This window comes from Cornus florida, unplaced genomic scaffold (assembly GCF_030987335.1).
Source record: "Cornus florida cultivar Cherokee Brave unplaced genomic scaffold, ASM3098733v1 CherokeeBrave_3.0.0_Hap2_Chr03, whole genome shotgun sequence".
In the NCBI taxonomy this organism is placed as follows: Eukaryota; Viridiplantae; Streptophyta; class Magnoliopsida; order Cornales; family Cornaceae; genus Cornus; species Cornus florida.
The window spans coordinates 7,568,196-7,589,516 of record NW_026775573.1 but is presented as its reverse complement, the minus strand read 5'-3'; the positions used below and the strand labels follow the sequence as shown (position 1 = coordinate 7,589,516).

At 35.3% G+C, this 21,321-nt stretch overlaps 2 protein-coding genes and 1 pseudogene across 2 annotated transcripts; all 3 read right to left on the bottom strand.

Moving 5' to 3' along the window:
- Positions 1-1,115: 1,115 nt before the first annotated feature.
- LOC132299274 (uncharacterized) lies at positions 1,116-1,712 on the bottom strand. The gene has a single exon (XM_059795795.1). It carries the CDS (start codon positions 1,660-1,662, stop codon positions 1,237-1,239), a length of 426 nt encoding a protein of 141 aa, XP_059651778.1. The 5' UTR covers positions 1,663-1,712; the 3' UTR covers positions 1,116-1,236.
- A 1,879-nt stretch (positions 1,713-3,591) lies between these two features.
- On the bottom strand, positions 3,592-5,307 carry LOC132299273 (AAA-ATPase At4g30250-like). The gene has a single exon (XM_059795794.1). The coding sequence runs from the start codon at positions 5,237-5,239 to the stop codon at positions 3,710-3,712; it is 1,530 nt and encodes a 509-aa protein (XP_059651777.1). The 5' UTR covers positions 5,240-5,307; the 3' UTR covers positions 3,592-3,709.
- Positions 5,308-11,452: 6,145 nt separating this feature from the next.
- LOC132301035 (eukaryotic translation initiation factor 3 subunit A-like) lies at positions 11,453-19,657 on the bottom strand (annotated as a pseudogene).
- Positions 19,658-21,321: the final 1,664 nt, after the last annotated feature.

Below are 21,321 nucleotides of genomic sequence, written 5' to 3'. Positions count from 1 at the left end.
ATTGGAAATGGAACCAAAATAGAGTAATTTGCTACCAATTCATTGTATAAATAGAAGAAAGTCAAACCCAACCTAATTGGTGACATTGAACAGCTTAAAAGTTAAGTTACTGAGATTTCGTTCTCACTTAAATAGTGCATTTATTATAATTTAACTTAAAACTTACCCTATTAAATAATGTTAACAGTAAATCGAATTCCATATAGAACAAGAATTCATGACATTATACTTCTCCCAAAATAATGGCAAATGAGTGTCACAAACCTACAACTAGACGGATTTACAAATCATGTCAAACCCCACCATTTTTTAAGGAATTTGAGCCCACTATATTTGAAAACTCAAAAATCCTGTTAAATTCAATTCCATTTTTAATTCCTAGATGGAGGAAAATAAAATATTGAATTTGGTATATACTATTAAAGGAAAATAAAGGAAATAGAATAATTTAGAAGGATAATGTGTTAGTTTTATTCTCACAAAAATTAAAGAAAAGGTTAACATTTTTAATAAAATTTTATTAATATCAAATTTATCCTTATTTTTTCAAAAACACTCTATGCTAGTTTAACAAATTCATCAAAATAATTTCATTTTATTTCTTTTCCCTAACAAATTATTACTATAATTTATTTATTTATTTATCTTTAGTAATCAATCACATAATTTAATAACATCATTTCATTCCCTTCTGTTTCATTTCTCTCCTCATACTTTATTTTGAATTCCAAATCTCACCAATTCCCATCATTCCAATCACAATGTTTGATTGTTTGTATTCCCTTTCCTTCCATCCCTTCCCTTCCATCCCTTCCCTTCCCTTCAATTTTCCATTCTACCCAATGAGAGAGATTATAAACCAACAAAACAAAAACTTTTTAAATAGAAACAGTACTGTTAACTTACTGGTAAAATAAAGAAGTACATCTATAAATTAATTCAACCTACCTGAACTCATCAGATTCATCACAAACTCAGAGAAATTGAATTCATGATTTCAATTTGAATCATTGTCACTCATGAAACAAATTTTTCCTAACATTCATATTGTTTTTGTTTTTAACTCCTTTCAGTTAAATAAAAAATGTGCCCGTTTTTCTTTGCATCAAAAGATCTGAAAAAAACTTCATATATAACATAAGAAACTCACAGACACAAAGTACTGTTATTACAAGACATGTAGACAAAAGAGTGAGAACAGGCCATCTCAGCCGTTGGATGAACCGACTAATCGAATCACGACCCTTGCGAGATCTTCGAAGCCTCGAGATCCGCGGCTTGCTTGAGAAAATTCTTATCATCGTCTTCAAGCGCCATCTGGATCGGGCTCGACCCGAGACCGTCGGCGATGGCGAGCATGATCTTCTTCATCTCCGACTTGAACTCCTCGCGATCGACGGTCCCGCTCTGGTCGCAGTCGAACTTCTCGAATATGGAGTCGTAGAGCCGCGTCAGCTCCTCCGGCGGCGTCGGGTCGTCCACGCCGAAGTGAACCTCGACTAGCCGGAACGACTCGAAGGCCTTGCGGAGCTCCGACCGGGACAAAACGCCGTCGTTGTTCAGGTCCAGCAGAGCAAAGCGCTCGTCGACGCTCTTGTTGAACTGTGCCTCGTCGGTGACGAAGTCTCGTACCGTCGAGCCGTCTATTACCACGATTCCCATCTGTCTCTCTCTCCCCTTTCTCTCGCTCTAAATTGTTTGGTGGCGAGGCGGGTGCGTCTTTTGATATTTATGGAGGGTAGAGGAGAGAACGTATGGATTACGATGCACCGATAGCGATGTGGCATAAAAAATTGTTGTTATTTTCATTTATTTATTTTTATTTTTACTTAAATATTTGATGGTATTATTAATGTAATTTGAAAGGACAAGAGAAAATATCTCATGATATTGAAGCATCTCCGGCTTAAAAGATCATTTTGTATAAAATATACATAATTTTTTTTTGTATGTTAAATTATATTGTCACTTTATTGTAAAATTATTTTTTATTTTAACTAATTATTTTACAATTACATTAACATATTTTCTATCTCCTTTGTTTTTCTCATTTCTTTAACAAATTAATTATTAAGTATATTGTAAAAGTTACGTCTTGCATATGACAAGTAGTCAGGCACGAACCCAACATAGGCTAAGTGGGGGCGGATGCCTCCACTGGATTTTTTTATTCATTTTATACCTTAATTTTTTTAGAATTTATAAAGATGCCTCACTAAAATTACAATTCGTCCCTACTAATTTTTTTTTTTTTTTACATTTTATACTTTAAATTTTTAAAAATTTATGAAGAAAACCCCATTAAAATTATAAAAATGAACTCACTATATAAGTTTACTCTAATAAATTAAAAGCCCCCTACAAAATTTTCTGCCGTCACTGCACGTAGTTGGTAGATATATTAGCAAATACATTTTTACACAAAATATATAAAATAATGGTTAGAGGTAAAAATAATTAGTTCAAATTTTTTGTGTAAAATATACTATGACACATTATATTTACAATATATATATATATATACACACACACACAATCATTAGTGTCATCCATGCTATTTGGATGATCTTCAATTTTTTTTTTCTAAGTATACTTAAATTATTAATAATTATAAAAATATCACGTCATCAATTATATAATTATTTATTATGTTATAATTTTATACATAAATAAATTCAAACAAAAAATTGTAATGTGAAATACTCCCTCTGTCCCACTTTAATTGTCGCTTTCGGAAACCGTAATTCACAAACATTTTTGTGAATTACGGTTTCCGAAAGCGACAATTAAAGTTGGACAGAGAGAACATGTGAATTATGATTTTGAAGACGACAATTAAAGTGGGGAGTATATATATTTGTAACTACTGGATGAGAAAGACTAATAGAAAAAATTCTAATATATCCTTTCAATTGGGCCTATAATATCTGTTTTGGTATATATTTCACGTGTTTCAATTTAGTGATTTTTATGGATCGATATTGTAACAAATTTTCAACACTGTTTACTGTCTTAGGAGGACATAGCTTTGTGGTCTGAACAAATATTTTCAAATGTTGATTAATCTTCACCGTAGAATGATTCAAAGTTGTAGAATATATTGAAGTGGGGAATTCTCATTTTGAAGCATTTAAACTTTAAGAATTCAATCAATCTTTGAATAAAGATATGCCCACCCAACAATTTAACGAATAAAACATCGAATGATTCAATTTTGAAACAACTTAAAATATTTGATCATCAATCTTCGAACAATGATATGATTATCAAACAATTTAATCAAAATAAAAAATCAAATAATTTAAGACCGCAGAACGCATCAATGATTATAATTTAAAATAATTTAAACTTATATTGGTCATAAATTTAAAAATAAAATCATTCCAATTCCAAACCTACCAAAATATCACCTAAGAATAACTGGATGAATCAAGGCCACATGTTTCATCAAAGTGGGTGTTCTCCTTTCATTTCATGTAACGCAGATATTCCACTCCTCAATTGAGAGAGAAGTGGAAAGTTTTTTTTTTTTTTTTGTGAAGTCAAATACGCTATTCACCATTCTAATTCAAGTCATAAACACGACAAAAGTTACAACAAAGGCTTAAAATTTAGATTAGTAAACCAAAAGCTGAGCCAACGCTTAACCTCCCTCTTTTGGGAGGAGTGTCCTCTAAACAGTAGTGTACACCTTGGCTCACATTAGACATCAGATACCCCTCCTTCCAGAGTCTGACTTGGTCAAAGATCTAAGTCTCACAAGAAATTTGACCTTTCTCTCCCATGTGGATCCCTCTCTCTTCTTCTTCCCGCCAAAACTCCCGGGCGAGGTCTCCCAATTCCCCGGCGGCGACTCCAACCCTCTCTCCACCACCATACACTCCTCCGCATCCATCTCCGGCAGCTCAACGTCAGCTCCCAAAATCCTCGCCTGCATCGCTGTTATTACAGCCTTGACCGCCACGTCAGCATTCCTCCTGTTCCTCAGCAGGATCTCCCCTATCTGAGCTGGCGTGAGGGCCCCACCCGACCTTATACAACTCTCCGCCACGTCAAACAGCGCGTGCGACTCCACGCCCAAGTAGTTCATCACCAACGCCTTGAACGCATGCATCCCGCACGTGCCTAGGCTAACATGCACGTCCATCCTCCCACACCTAACCAGTGCCGGGTCGACATTGTCCCTATGGTTGGTCGTAAACACTATAATCCTCTCCTCTCCACAGCACGACCATAGTCCGTCGGTGAAGTTCAGCAACCCGGACAAAGTCACCCGGCCGTTTTCGTCCCGGTTTTCGCCATCCCGCCGGTTTTTCTCATGGTGTGATGCTTTCTTTAGCTTTGACAAGGATCTGTCACGGGTCAGATCGACCGAGCAATCGATATCTTCGATGACAATGATGGACCGGTTCGTCGTCTGTATGAGCAAAGCTCTAAGCTCTGAATTGTCTGACACTTTAGTGAGTTCAAGATCATACACGTCGTAACATAAATAATTCGCCATTGCGGCGATGAGACTGGACTTGCCGGAGCCGGGAGGGCCGTACAGCAAGTAGCCACGCTTCCATGCACGTCCAATTTTATGATAGAAGTCTTTTCCATCAGCAAATGCGGTTAAGTCCTCCGTGAGTTGCTTCTTTGTCTCCGGCTCGAGGGCGAGCGTCTCGAAGGTGGACGGGTGGCGGAACGGGACGGAGGCCCAGCCGGACTCGTACGAGCCGTGGCCGTTGTTAGTAAAGAGCCTCCGTTCACGTGACACGCGCTCGAACTCTTCAGCACGCGTCGTGACATGGTCGAGGTAGGGTGAGAGTAGGGTTAAACGGTGGCGTTTGGGGAGCTTGAGAGTGAAGCTCCGCTTCTCGTCCAGGGAGTCTTGGACGGTGTCGACGTGGTGAGTCCACGAGAGGTGGTGGCCGGTGAAGGTGTCGTGGACGGTGTGGTTGGGGGCGACGGTGAAGGAAATGCGGTTGGATGATTTGGAGCGGGAGAGGGTGAGGCGGCGGCAGGAGGTGGAGGGGTTGACGGAGTTGAGGTAGAGGTTGACATGGCGGTAGAGGTCGTTGACGTCGACGCCACAGTAGCCATTGAATTCGGGGATTTCGAAGTACGAATATGGGCTAAAGAAGTCTTGGAGGGACTCATAGAAGGAGTGTAAGAGAGAGAGAAGCTGTGAGGGCAAGATGTTTTGGAGGACTGTGAGGAGGCCTAAGAGAGACCACATTTGCGACAATATCTCCATCTTAGTAAATCTTTTGTTGTAAGTGAAGTGAATGTAATTGTGGTTTTGTCTCTGTTATATATATAGAAAGATGAAGACAAAGAAAGAAAGAAAGACGGTGGTGGGGGTAATTTTGGAATTTTGAAGATGTGTGATTTGGCATAATGTATAGGGATGTATAAAGAGAGGTAAAGTTACTGTTTGAGGGCTGAAAAAGAAGCAGCAAAGATAAAGATAAAGAGACGAAGCAGATGGAGTACTGGGGTTCTTCTTTTGCTTTTTGTTTGCATGAGAAGAGAATTTCAAGATTATGCCTTGTTCTAAAGTGTAAACGTATGTTAATGAGATTACTTTAATTTCATTGCTAAATAAAGATTAGGACAGTCATATGCATTCACACACAGATTTTCCACTTGGGAATGTTTTAGAATGATTTGTGTGTTTGAGTGGCGAGAGGAAAAGCACACAAAGGAACATATATCCACAAGTGACTCCACTCATGAGTCATGAATCAACACCAAGGTTTTTAACCCGCAAACACACACACACACACACACAAAATTAAGCTCGATTACGAATAGTTGCCTAAGCATACAAATTATACCATGGATAAAATTTAGGTCACCTAAGAGCTATGCTAATCACAGTTGCCACCTTTTAAACACAAACTCATGAATTTCAAGAATCCCACATAGCTTGCTAAGTCACAACTGTATTTAGCATTCTTCGTGACATGAAACAATTTGTGTACCAAAATCTTTTTCAGTTGAAGCAATTTTTCCCAATATTCTCGTGGATCTATTACATTGCTGGTTTGGGCAAATACTAAATTTAGCTCAGTTACTCAGACCAACAAATTAATCACAGAATTTCAAAGTTTATACATGCAACAGCTTTTTCTGTGTGTTTTTGTGTGTGGAGGGAGGGAGGGAGGGAGAGGGAGAGGGAGAGGGAGAGGGAGAACAGATGCGCGCACGCATGAAGATACGAGAGTGATTGCTTTTGCTTTTGATAATTGCTTTGTTTCCTACTTTAGTTCGAGCTAGCTTTCCCTTTATGTTCTAATTTTGGTCTTTAGTTGTAAGAGATCGAACGCTCTACAAATAACTTATGATTTATGATGAGATAATAATAGATGATTCTCTTCACTCCTGTAAATATTGTTATTCAAATCTTACTGCAGTAAGATGGGGTCCCACTGCAGTCAATCTCCCTTACTCCTGTAGGCTTTGTTTGGATTGAAGGATTTAGAAGGATTCGAAGAGAAAAGAAAGAGAGAGATAGTAATGAGTGTATTTGGATGGCGGGAATAGAAGAGAAAAGAAAGGATTTGGAGAAATTTGGAGGGATAGCAATCTCTCCAAATCCCTTATTTGGAATTCCTCCAAAATTGACAAGATTTGGAGGGATTTGGAGAGAAATGGAGCAAATTATAAAAACAACCTTGAGAGAAGGGGTAGGGGCAAGCTTGGTTGAGAGATATGATAAAATAATAAATTATTCATACATTTCATTTTTTTTCTATCCATCCAAACATAAATATTATTATATCTATCATTTCTTTTCATTTCATTTTTTTTTTTTTTTTTTTCTTTTCTCTCATAATCCTTTCATTTCATTTCTTTTATCTCATAATCATTTCCTTTCTTTTCTCTCCTGTGTATCCAAACGAAGCCATAATGTTATTCAAATCTTACTGCAAGAAACATGGGGTCTCATTGCGGTCAATCTTCCCACCTGGGTCGCCAGTGGTGAACTAAGTTATACAATCCTCACAATTATTTTTAATGAGTATAGTTCTCACGTTTCAAGCGCACTTTTTCTCAAATTCTTATTTTTTATAACTTAATTCTGTCACTTTCACGCTCCCACTCTCAAATTCTCTCTCACTCCCGTTCTTATTTTATGTGACTTAGATACAATTTTTTTAGACGGAAGTAGTTGTTATTTCTCAACCAGTACTGTTCTTACATTTCGAACATGTTTCTATTTTTATGTTTCGTGCGTGCTCACTTTCTCGTTTTTTTTCGTTCCTACTATTTGTGACACGATTTTTCGCTTTCACTCACTCTCTATTTAATTCGCTCCCGCTTCCACTTTATGTGACTTATATCGTAAATATATGTTACACGTACTATTCGAATAAGTCTGGTTAATAGCATCTAATACCTTCTTAGTAGATAAATAATTTTTTATTACTTGAGCCAATAGTCTAATAATAATATTTCTATACATACATTAAAAAAAAGAGAAGTGAAAAGCTTGAGTTTTAGGTGAAATGCGTGACTAGTGAGTACTAACCTTACCCATTTCAAAAAATAAAATATAAAACAACAGTTTTCATTTGTTTAGGAGTCTGCAACAATATAGTTCAACTTTATCCGTTTCGTATAAAAAAATTACTTTACACGAGTCTCGTGAGTTATTCGGAGCAAAACTCTTCACACCCCGTTTTAGTATATATATACACACAAGCACACATGCTAAATGTATAATTTAGATTTGAATGGAATGGGATCAATCAATGGTATATGGTAAAAATGGATGAGGCATATCATGGCTAGTGCTATCGTGCATCTTTAAATTCCTCTCTTCATCAGCATATATGTAAAGCTAGAGGAAAATACTAAAAGATCCTTTGTGTCCCAAAAATATGATTTAATATGAAAGGGAAATTGGGAAAGTAGAAAACAACTCCAAAGCTTTAAGGATTGCATGTTTGGCCTCCTTGGAAATCTACTCTATTAGAAATTCAACTTGTATAGATGAGTGCCAACTTTTTCTTTTTCTTTTCTTTTCTTTTTTGCGCCAAAAGTGTTGTTTTTTATTTTTTAATTTTTTTTTTCTAATTCTAAAACAAATTTAAAATAAATATTATGTTGTATATGCTTTGGTTAATTTGACAACCACCTACTGATCATATGTTCCTTTTCTATTAACCAATGCATTTTTTTCTTTTCCTTTTTTTTTTTCTATTTTTTTTTTTTTTTGGCAAGGCAAGAAGTTATGGTAGTAGGTGCAGAGACTCGAGCCTTAGCACTCCAAGTTTCACAGGAGGCTCTGATCCAACTGGGTTACGAGGCATCCGCCTATTAACCAATGCTGAGAGATGAAGAAAATAACATTCATTCTAATTGTTATATATCCATCTAATTTAATTTTTTTCAAAAGTTCAACCAAAAACTAAATTCACCATATATTTGATCAATACGGGCTCGATTGGGCCCAACCTCTCCAAAAAGAGAAGAGAGCTTATTCCATCTAAAGCTAGAGCCCATTGAATTATGCCTGGTTGAACAATTCTAATTAGTTTATTACTCAAAGTTGAAGGGTTTAATATTTGTTCAAAACAATATTATGTGTACAACCAAATTGAAGGATTTATTTAATTAGGTGGCACTACAATTTTGCACCCCAATAAAGGTAAACTTGCGAGTTTGGAGGTTTAGAAGAGAGTGGCATCTGATACATGTAATAGGCTTTTTCTTTTCCACTTTGCAATGTTTTTCATCTTTGCTGGACCATTGCTTTTGAAAAAAGCCTCATTTTTACTTCTTTTACATACAATTTTTTGAAATTCTTTTGACAATATATATTTATAGAATAGGGTAGTCTTGAGCACCATCTGATCAAAATCTAGTGGTGCTAGACAGCCCTACATACATTTTTGGTACCCTGTTGAAATTTGATAAAGATAAAAGGAATTAAAAGGAGAAAAAAGAATGGAGGTTTTAGTTGACACCAAAAGTCACAAGAATGGTGGTGGGTAAGGCAGGTGAAAAAAGCACAATAATATAGAGATCGAGGATAATCAAGAATAAAGCCCTAAAGAGACCATGTGGAATGTCAAAGATCAAACGGCCTAGATTCTTCTGTCAATGCAAAGGCCTATTTACAACCATTGATTTATATACAATCACACAGACACATAGTAGTATTAATTCAGGACTAGCTACTAGTCATCAGGGACAAGAGTCTTCCTGACCAAGTTAGCTGGGGGTGGAGAAATGTGCAACAAAAGTAGTTGAATCAATGCCTTGTAGTTGAGCTTTATGTGTAATAGAGATAAAAGTGAAGGCCTTAACCAAAAAAAAAAGAAAGTAAAAGGCCACACAAAAATTAAAGCTTTGGATACTCTTTAGAGACTCATCTACTAGTGTCTCAGCTAGTGTTCTCCACTTTCAAGGCGAGCGCCTAATATTCTCTCATGATATATGCCTTCTCTGAAAACTACTTGAATTCTCGATCATCCATTTTACTAATATTTCAAGCACACACTGTCTCGTGAAAAAAAGAAAAAAAAGAAGAAGAAAGAAAGCAACTTATCACTTTCAATGTGATATTTTTAACATTAGATATGGTTGATGAATAAAATTGAAATGTGAAAGAGTATCTTGGAATATGATTATATGTTAGAAGTTTTTATAAAAGTTCATATATATATATATTGTAATGTTTGTGCCTTTATATATATATATATATATATATATATATATATATATATATATATGTCTGTGTGCGGTGTGTATTAAGAAAAAAAAAAAGAGAAAAGAAATATAAAAAAAAAAGTGGGACCCACAAATGTTAAGACCATGTTTTTTTTTTTTTTTTTTTTTTTTTTTTTTTTTTTTACTGTAACCTCATCTTCTCTCTCGCATCCATCTTTGTCTCTCGGCTCCTTCTTTTTTTTTTTTTTTTTCTTTTTTTTCACTTCAAACTTTAACCCTTGATTACTCTCTCAATCCTTGCTGGATTTAGGTGCCGTTTGAGGCAAAACGACGAGCACGACGAGCCCTATGTGCCAGTATCAGAAATTCCAGCTTTTGGTCCTCTTTGGGAGCTCGAATTTGAGGACCCATTTTCTAGGGTTTTGGTGCAATATTGAGGTAGGGACATCTTAAGCCATGGAATCTTGTTCCATATTGAATCATGCTCTTCTAATTGTATTACAGCATGTTTGATTGCTTTGATTCTTGTTTAAACTGAGATATTTGAGAATATGCCATGTTATGTGAATATGTGTTACTTGATTGAATGGATAGCATGTTTATATAGTGAGTTTCTATCATGATTATTATTTTACAAGCATGCTATAATGTTATATGAAATGGTACTTGTTGTAGAGTGTTAAATTCCCATTTATCATTGTATTGACATCATGTAAGATACATACATTTTATTGGGTTGCATAGGAAGGGATGTTGGTGTTTGAAAAGAAAAATGGGAATTTTGGGTGATGTGTTTGGAAAACTTGGTTTTGATAAACCAGGTCGCTGCGGGGTTACTAGCGGGCCGGAGGTTAATATAGCCTAGAGGGTATTAACGTTTGAAAGTGATGATTTTGAGAATGAGAATGGGGAGTGTCATTGACATGCATTGCATTTCATTTCATTGCATTGCATTGTTTATACTTGGAATTGACTTGTATGTTGTATTTGAACCCCTATGTTGTATGATCTCTATCTCCCATTGGCCTATGCTTTGATTGGATTCACTAGGACACAAGAATTGTGTCTTAAGTGTCTCTGCTGAGTTATATGCTCACCCCTATATCTATATATTTTTTTTTCAGGTCTTGAAAAAGAACCGGTGGACGACAATCCACCCCAACTTTGAAAGTTGCTAGAGGAGCATTTTCCTTGTTATTTTGTAATAGACTACTCCTTTGTTCATTCCTCATTTTTTGTAAAATTCCAAAGGTGTAATGATATAAATTTCTTTTGAAGAACCATGATCATGTAATACACTTATGATACTTGATGACATATGGGATGCGAACTTGATGATATGTAACTTGTTGATGAATGGAAGGATAATCCTAACTTGAAGCATTGTCTAGATTAGTAGGTTGTATCATTATCTTTTGTTGCCGTGAATTCGGGAATTGGTTGCATGACAGGTTAATTATGCATTTAAACAGGTTGCGGTAGTTCTATTTTTAGAAGAGGTTATGCCGAATTTAAAAAAAAAAAAAAAAATCTTGGCTCGTTATATATATATATATATATATTTTGGGTAAATAACAATTTCATACTTTTGGAACATACAGACTAAACACTTTCTTAAATGAAGGGCTATAAATGGATAGACATGCCAGAGTTTCTACTACTAAATGGATCCACTGTTAGTATACAAATAGATAGAGAATCTAACATCACACAAGTTAATTAAATCAAGAATATAACAAGGTTGAAAAGTGTTAGCATTTTATTAAATAAAATGATGATACAGTGTTATTTATATAAAATTTGTTGCATGAATGTTGTATTCTCCAAATGATGTGTTGCACAAGTGCTGCACATAACTATTAATAATTATTTTTGGTATAATGCATCTTATAATTTCCACATTGGTATTAATTAATATTTTGTTCGAGCATCATCATATATTTTAGAAAACAATATTATACTGATAACATGATACATTTATTGGGTAGTGCTGCATATCCACTTATTTATACCTAATTAATTAAATCACACAATTTCATAATTGATCGGGCTACCCTGCCAAACCCAGGTGGCTCACCTAGACGCCTTTCGGGTTGGACGCTTGGCGTGGCACCAGATCAAAGACTGATTCTGACTTTGATACCAACTGTAACGGGTGGGCGCTTTGAGTAGTGCTACACTCCGCTTCTTCTTTCTTTCGCCTTTCAGCCTCTGCATGTTCTAAAATGTCAGAGGATAATAAATACAAAATATCTACAACTCAGGAATAAGGTTAGTATTCAGTGGTCTAGGGGTATCAGCCTTTTACTATCCAAAGAGAAGTTAAGGGTTTAAGTATCAGAAGAGATGAGTGTGTGTGAATACCAACTAAAAAAAGATACCCCTTACTCCCCAAAGAGAAGTTAATAGTTCAAGTATCAGAAGGCGAGTGTGTGTGAATACCAAGTAAACAAAAAAAAAAAAAAAAAAAAAAAAAAAGGTTAGTATCCAAAAGCTCTGTGTGTAATCTCATTGCAAGAAAAGGTAAAATTAATTAAGATTTGCAAGGTTTTCAGCCTTGAACCAAGTGCTATTGGGTTTACTAGTACTTTAGCATCATATTTCTCTACTATGTGCAACAATATTTTGTCACTAAGGTGAAAATCTAAGAGAGTGTTCAAACAAGAAAATACCTTCACGCTTGCGAGCTTCCTCCTCTTCATGCAACGTTCTCTGTCTTTCCTCTTCGGTCCTCAAATAGAAGAGCATTTTCCTCTTATATTCCCTGTCTTGCCCCCGCTGCTCAAGGATTCGGTTAAGTCGCTCCTCTCTCTCTGCTCCCAATCTGTTGTATTCTGCACGCCGACGGTTCACCACTCTCTCCTCAAATTGCGTCTGCATAAGGGAATCACAGAAAAACATATTTGTTCCACCATTTCTTGAAGAAAACAAAAAAAATGCACTAGTGAAGACTAGCAGGCCAAAGAAAACCATTCGCAAATCTCAAACGAGAGCAGGACAAAATGAAAAAGATGAAAACCATATATATATATATTTAGCATTATACAAAAAACATATGATCAAATTCACCTTAATTAAAAAGCAAAAAAAATTTGGCATATGATGATGAATAATTATAGTGCAAACCACCGTCTGTGGTGACAAAGATGAATGAAAAATCGAAGGAAATAAAAAGAAAAAGAAAAGGAATTTTGATGAACATTGTAGGCCTTTCTGTAAACACACAGGAGAAATTTTGATGGAATTAAAATTAAACATACTATCATACCAAGCATTATTATGTGAATGAGTCATATAACATAGGTACCAACCTTGTGGCCCAACATCCTGGGAAACCTATTCTTCTCCTTGAGGTCTCCTTCATGGCGCTGTCTGCTTAGGTCAATCTTCAGCTGTGCGTAGTAGCAAAGTGAACCACAGTAAGTCTATATATAAGGAGGAGCGCCAATAGAAAAGTCATATCAATTATAGTATAAAATAATTTTTGGGTTGATTAGTTGAATATATATAATCGTCAAATAGAAAAGTCTAACCTCCTTGTAAGTGATGGGCGTTGACGTCCAAAACAAAGCAAGGGAATTTAGTAAATTAGCCTCGCAGAAAATTTAGTTCTAAAATTTAAGTGACAGTTTGTGTATATTATATATATAAGTACTTGATGTATATACACAGGAGAGGGGGAGAGTTGAGAGAGAGAGAGGGAGAGAGAGAGATGGCCATGTCTGATTGTAGCGAGACTGATGACAGAAGTCAGTTTGTTTTGAACTTGCAAACTAGAGGGGTAATTGTAACAATCCAATACTTAGGGCAGGTTCGCATAATTTTCCATACCAAGAGGAGAGGTGTAATTTACCATTATAATACTGATGTACTGTAACAAGTAGTGACAGCAACGAACGAACAATGTTTGAGAATTGGATTATTGAGGTTTTAACAATTTAAAAAAAAAAAAAAAAAAAAAAAAAAAAAAACCGGAATAAGCTTTATTATTTAATTCCTAGTAACTTAAGAATATTGGAAGAAAGCCAAAAGCAAAGCACACCAGGTGATTTGGAACAAATAGAAGATGTCTGCCTAGTGTTATAAATAGGCACACAAGTACATATAACCTAAAATGCAACTACTAGTTGGCTGATTAGGACCCTAGGCAACCAGGCATCTTCCTGATAAGAATTTGACGACTATTGATTCAGGATTAAAGTGAGGTGGGATATCATAAGTTTAAAAAGTAGATATATATCTAAATATTATGGGTGGTCCCTGAACTATACAATAAACTTGATAAAGAACTTTTGGAAACAATACTCTTAACTGCAAATAACTGTAGAGTGAAGAAACTATAAAACTTCAAAATTATACCTGTTGTTCACGTTCATGAAGCACCTTTTCTTCCATTAGCCGTTGTTGAAATGCAGCTTCAATCAAGGGAGTTGCCTCTTCTCTTTTCAATCTTTCCAGGTAATCCATTGTTTTAGTTACTTTTTGTTATGACAAGCGCAACGAACCCAAGTTGAATCAAGAATCACAACAAAAAAGTAAAAGTTGAATCAAGAATCACAACAAAAAAGTAAAGATTTCAGCCTCTCACTTTGTTTCTGTACGAATTCCAGAGTCTCTACCTTAATCTCTTAAATCTCAACCCATAACATATGTACCTATTTATAGAGTTACAAACATAATTCCTTGTTGGACAAGGATTACAATTCCTTAGAGGCCAAGACTTGCCAAATAAGAAATTACATTACCTAATAGAATACAACTCTAAAATAGAATCCTAATTAGAATAGGAATTTGAGACACAAATTCCAACAATCTTCATCTTGGCTCAAATTCCATCCAATTATTCCTTTCGTCGCCTCCACATGCCCCTAAGGGCCTCAGCAACTGCACGTACCAATCATTTGAACTTGAGTGTAGGAATGACCTTAGTCATCATATCTGCCGGATTCTCTACTGTCCCAATCTTCCTCACAGCAATAGCACCCTGTGCAACCACATCTATGATGAAGTGAAACCAGACATCAATGTGTTTGGATAAAACTTTATTATTAACTTATCATATTTCTAAATATAACAGCACCCTTCATATGGTCCACTTTCATAGCAACAAAATTGTGTTTCACAGCATCGGCAGAAATTTTTTCCACAGCAGAAAAATTAAAAAAGGGAATCATCCTAGATAGATTTTTGACCGTGATTGTCTGATAAACCTGAGATACCTGAAAAGGCATGAACTGGAATTCTTCAAGCACAAGAAAAACGTGTATACATAATGTCCAATAAAAATTAAAAACAATAACCATTAAGAGCAAACCAAAACACAACTGTGTACCTGCTGTAGCAATCTCAAGGTGGCTAACTTTTCCAATGCAAGAATGTATATGGACAGTTGGACTTCTGGTACAGAAGATGCTGAAGAAAGCTTACCCCCTAGTTTTGAAATTTTGGTCAATAAGGGCTGAACTTTTAATGTAAGATTGAGAGGGAGAAACTCATGCTCCAAAAGATGGTATACATCTTTGACTTCCGGAGCTACACAGGTCATTACACCCTTGGATACCTGTAACAACAAAACCAGTCAAGAACAACTAATGTAAGAAGAAACTCTTTTCAATGTTTAACACGATTGGAGAATGAGGAAAACAGTTTCAGGTACCAAGTCAAAGCTAATTTCGTTTTAAAGTCACTGTGCTGGATACCTCGAACCAAGTCATACATGGATGCTTGAGTTAAGCACTAGAAATAGGGAGGGTTGGTTAGCCTGAAGAACAACCCTAAACTCAATCCCAGAGAGGTTGAAGAAACTGGCAAACCTGCCTTAGCTTCAAGGTATTCAACCTAATCTCAGGTTAAGTAGCACTTTGGGTAATTTCTGTTGGATGAATAAAATTATGAGCTTTCCTATTGATACGATACTCATTTGACATGCACTTTTAATCTGTTCATTATTTGAGTTTGGAACACCTTAAAAACATATTTTACAAAGAAAGGTATCAACAATCTAAAAGAATTGAAATACTTGCAAGAAGTAGAATAATAACTTGTAACAATCTGTAGATAGAAAAAAGAAACGAAAATAATAACTTGGCCTTTGTTTTGTTCTTGGGTTTCGCTCCCCTTCTGAGTGCTTTCTTAATAAATTTTTACTTAAAAAAAAAAAAAAAAAAAAAAAAAAAGTTATTTGGCTGAAATGATGGCGCAAAAACTAAATATCTCAGATTCAACTCATTGGGCTTAAAGATGCAAGTTGTTTTGGGGTATTTGCATGCAAAAATGGGATTACTATCAAGTATCAACTCAAAACAAAACGTACCTGGAGATGGCCCCCCAAAAAAGAAAGTGTGTATATATATTAAAAGAACAGGGTACAGAAAGTTAGCAAAATTTCTCTAGAGTCTGTAACCAAAATGTTTTAACATCTTACAAAGCATTAACACATTTGACTGACATGCAAATTTTGTATACTGACAAATTTAAAAACATACACTCTTTTCATAAATTAAAAAACATAGTTCTTTTGTTTGCATTAGGTCAGTTTGCAACTGCCTTAACCCAAGTCCAACCTGAACTTAGGCCATTCCAGGATTCCTTAAAACAAGCCCTAGCAATTCGCTGAAAAACCAGTCTATGCTTGCCCATTGGTTATGTCAGGCTTTTGTATAGATTCGATTCAGCCACATAAAGTTCCAGCACGTCTCTCAAAGTTATCTTCTAACATTGACTATACTAATGTTTAAGTATGCCTCATACATCAGTTCAGAACAACCATTTTTTTGCGAGAACTCAAAAATCTAGGAGCTTATAATAACAAAGTGAGCTCTAAGGAGAGCACAATACTTAGGAAGATAACAGAGCTTACGTTTCAGGGCAGGAAAATAAAACTGTAGTTTCTTCTTGTCTCTTTTCTTTAATTTTTTTCTTTAATATAATGTGTTTCTTTTGTTTTCTTTTTGGAAATTAATAAAATTGCTAAACCCATAATTGTCCACTCAGCAGCCACCAGTCACAACACACAAGGCTTAGACAAATATGAACAAGTTTCCAGCAATATATCACCAAAAACTTAATAAATAAACAACCAGCAGCTCACAATGTAGATTCCAACAGTTAAAAACTATGTAAATACAATGTGTCCCACATGGCATATAGAAACATGAAAATTTACCAACCAGCAAGCCGTTAATATATTACAAGATTATAAATTAACCCCATCTCGGCATCCAACCACCCAAAGCCACTGGGTAAATATATAGATAAACAAATAAAAATATGATAAAACATACTTTATCTTACCAGTTCAGTGAGAAGAGATGACCTTGAAAGCTGGGAAAAGAACCAAATTCAAAATGAGGAAACAGTTATATAAAAACTAAGATAAAGCAAATCGAGTTGAATGATTGATATTACCACTTCTCTACTCTCAAGCTTAGGCTCAGGATTGAATCCTATGAGATTAGCCATCCTCAAATTGTTCTCTTTCTCATGTTCACGCTCCAAATGAGAAGCGCCTCGTTTGTGCTCATAGGGAAGAACTGAAAGCGCAGCTAAGACAACAGATGATGCAATTAATAGCAGATCCTTTTGACTTAGTTTCTTATTGAAACTTTTCCGAAGTGAGAAGAGCTTGAACCACGCATAAGCATGATAAAGATGTCTAGATGAAACCCATAATATTCTTCCACAGAACGAAAAGCTTCCTGCAAGAAACAATCATTTGCCAACAAAGATAGTGAAATTAATGTGAGCACCAATTTGCATCTATATGTAACTTTGATATCAAAACATATATAAATCAGAACATAGACAGACCTGGCATAGTTCAAGTCCAGTCGCAATCTTTAACTGCTCAAATCTTGTATCAAGATACAATTGCAAGCTTTCTGGAGCTGATAGGTCCGGCCGATCCCTCTGGTCCCTGCATTTGTTAAGGTTTGCCTCTCGAAAGGATTATGTTGAATTCTGTTCTTTATTTACATCATCTTAGAAAGTCGCAAAATGTACAAGAACTCGTTTGATCGAGCACGCCACTTAACCTACATTAAAGAAAAAGAAAAAGAAAAAGAAGAGAGATGCAAAATGTACAAGTACTCGTTTATTATTGACCATATACTTCATCAAGTGCAATAATTTCCCTCCCCAGGAACAATTCACGTTATGTATTTTTTTTTATTAGTCTATTAAGATTATGTAAATAAAGAACAGAATTCCTCAAATGACTAGGATGGCTTCATGCGAAATAAGAAACCACATCAGCCCTTGACATAGTGTCCAACTGTTTCAAATGAATACAAAAAAATAAAGCATGCTAGGGCACTCGCTACAGATTTGATTACAGTAGATAGTCGCAAATTTAACTGTTTCTCTTACAGAAATGAAAATTTTCTCATCATATAATATATTTTTTTTGACATGACAAAATATGTTACATAGACTCATCTATATGTGTGAAGTACGTGAGTCGGACACATGACACCTTCATATGAAATACTATGTATTTGCACAAAACCCACCTTGTACTGCCTTCTGTTACATTAATACTTAAAAACAAGCGAAATACCAATATTGAAATCTCAATGTCACATAAAAGACATATCATCCAAGGCAATAATAGAAGAATATTAAAATAATAATTCTTATTTAACAGTGTCCTCAGATTTAGGTATTTGATATATTCAACCTTAGTCGGTTACCTGCTTTGACATTTACCAACTCAAAACACAAGTACCTGACTCCATATAATATGGCTGACAAACCATCCTAGATCATTTATCCGATACTATCGGTAGCATATCCCAAAATAGGTATAGCAAGATAAATTAGCATATAATTAAACCAGGCGCGTCCTTTTGAAAAGAAGAGAAGAAGGGTTATAAAAAAACAATAGATCTACTGAACTTTCTCAAAGAATCTATTTTTATCAGAAATTACCGCATAAAGTGCCTCCAACTTTGAGTTGTTCCGTAATATTTCAAGAACTGTTCTATAGGTTTCCCATAAGAACTTAAAACATGGGGTCACAAGATAATTCAGCTTTCTCAGTGGATAGACGCATGAAGTGCTTGATCACCTTCTCCAACGAAATAACATTAACTTGCTGACAAACTATGCGATATTTAGTCAGACCATCCTGAACAGAACTACCCCTTCTCATGTCGACGCAGAGCTCCACATACTTGAACATAATCCTTTCGAGAGTCTCCGGCCATGCTCTGCACCTCTTTGAGGTGATAAGACCATGAAGTACTTGCAAGGCATCTTGCTTCTGCTCAACATTTATAAACTCTGCATCCGAGTATTTCACCAAAGGTCACGTCAAATACAAAAACATAAAACCAATCCACATTTTGCATCAATATCTGTTAGCCACCGGGACTAAAGCATGCTGTGGTATACAAGGCATAAAAAATTCAGAAATTAAAGTCTGACAATAATGCATTTTTATATCTCAATGGCATGAAATGCATATAATAATTTGCCATTGGAAGATAATGAACTCATTAATCCGTGTATTGACAAGTCATCATGGGTAACAAAGATAGCCAATAGTACTCCCAAAACTAAATAAAAAAAATATTTGTTGTTGAATTCGAAATTAAAAAACCAGTTGAGCATTCAGTGACAATACAAAAATACAAAAAGGTAAAAAATAATTAACCGACCGGAGCATGTCAAAATCAAAAAGCAAAGAAAAATCAGTGTCTGCATAATATATATAAATATAAATTTTAACTCAGCAAACCTCTTCACACTGTGTCTTTACATTATGTGGCTTGACAAGGCCAACATAAAAACATTTGTACAACTAATATTAACAGGAGTAAAAATATATATAACTAACAGAAGTTATAATTCCAATAGCATACTTATTCAAAAAGAAATTAAAATTTGGGAAAAGAAAAATATAACACTGACCTTCAGCCCCGTCTCAGAGCATTTTCCAGTTCAGTAAAAATTGCCATGTCAATCAATCAGACGTTCCGTTCTCAAGAAACGGCACACCACAATAACCTGCAACATATCATCATAGCATTGTTGCATTTAATTAAAGGTAAGCATAAATTTGTACAAATATATGCATTTATACATATGAATAAAAACAGAGCAGACGGGTCATAACCCACTAACAGCCCGTTTAAAACGACCCGTAACCCGTTTCCATTAAATGGGTGGTTAACCCGTATCTGATCCATAATCAGTATACTTCAAAATTCACCATGGGATCGGATTTATTCATACCCGACCCGTTACCCCCAAATAATTATATACCCGATTCGGAAAACCCTAGAAATTTTGCCTCTTTTCAGTTTCAGTGCCATGAAACCATGAAAGGCTTCAACAAAGATGATGAATACACACAATCACGCCCATCTATCTCATCCTCCGATTCTCCGTCGGAAAAGCAGGAAAAGAAAATAAAAGAGAAGGGTCACCACAAACGAAGTCTCATTGGACATATCTAAAGAGATTTTGCCATCCTTATTAACGCATGCAAGAACCACTCAAAACCATAACCCAAAAACATAGGAACAACAAGCATTGCAAACTTTTCAGAGACCCATCACATAGAAACAACTCATATTGCAAAAATATTACTATTTCAACTTGGAAGAGAGATGAAGTTCGCCTCGAAACTAAAAGTAGAATTTCCAAGTTCAGAGGAACTTACCCAAATTTGCTGATCTCGCCGCTAGGGTTGTCGTCAGCCGGGTTGACTTTACTTAACCCGTTTATGGCCATATAAACCCGTTATTTTACGGGTCAGTAATACTGACCCGCGTTTAAAACGGAGTATATCACCCAAGTCACTAAGTTGCGGGCGGGTGGGTTTAGGACATATTACTCAATCTCATTACTGTAGAAACAGATACGAAAAGGGTTCAACATTGAAATGCCATTTGAGATCTTGCAAAGAAATTGGTTGATTACAAAATGATAAAATGCCAAAAAATTGGAATTACCAATTTCATTAATGAAACTCCAAAAATTACACTGTTATACAATCAAATATAACATAATATACATTGAAACTAGAACAGTGTTTGCATTTAAATTAAATTAGGAATTAGGTAGAGGACCATATAGAGAAAGGAGAAGGTCTTGAATGGGCTAGATGTACTAGGCTTATTCAAATCATATAAAGTCGTATGTATTATATAGATATGAACGCACGTAAAATTTAGGCTTCGTTTGACATGCGTTTTGTTTCTGATGTTTTTATTTTTTGGTTACTACAATGTCGATTTTAGTAACAAAAGCATGTTTGGTGTGGTCTTGTTTTATACCAAAATATCAAAAATTTGTTTTTTTTTTTCTTGTTTTGATAATTGTTCATGACCCAAAACAATAACAGTAACGTAACACGGGCAAAAAACAAAACGCATAAAATATCGTTTCCAAACGTGTTTCTGATTTTTTTTTCAAAACACTCCTACAACAAAAACATTATTTCTGTTTTAGCCAAAACTAAAATGCCTAAAACAAAGTGCATGTCAAACGGATCTTAAAGAGATCCTTTGTCAACACACTTAATTTTCATACAAACCTATTTGGCTCTAGGCCTCGTATACTTGGCATTTACAAGATTACTTTGCTCGTCCTTTACGGCTTTACTTACTTTCATAGCATAGCTTACAATTTTTCACCTTAGTTGACTTA

Bases quoted from the DNA above. Each gene is read 5' to 3' on its own strand.
- LOC132299274 (XM_059795795.1), bottom strand. From the start codon at position 1,662: ATGGGAATCGTGGTAATAGACGGCTCGACGGTACGAGACTTCGTCACC.
- LOC132299273 (XM_059795794.1), bottom strand. From the start codon at position 5,239: ATGGAGATATTGTCGCAAATGTGGTCTCTCTTAGGCCTCCTCACAGTC.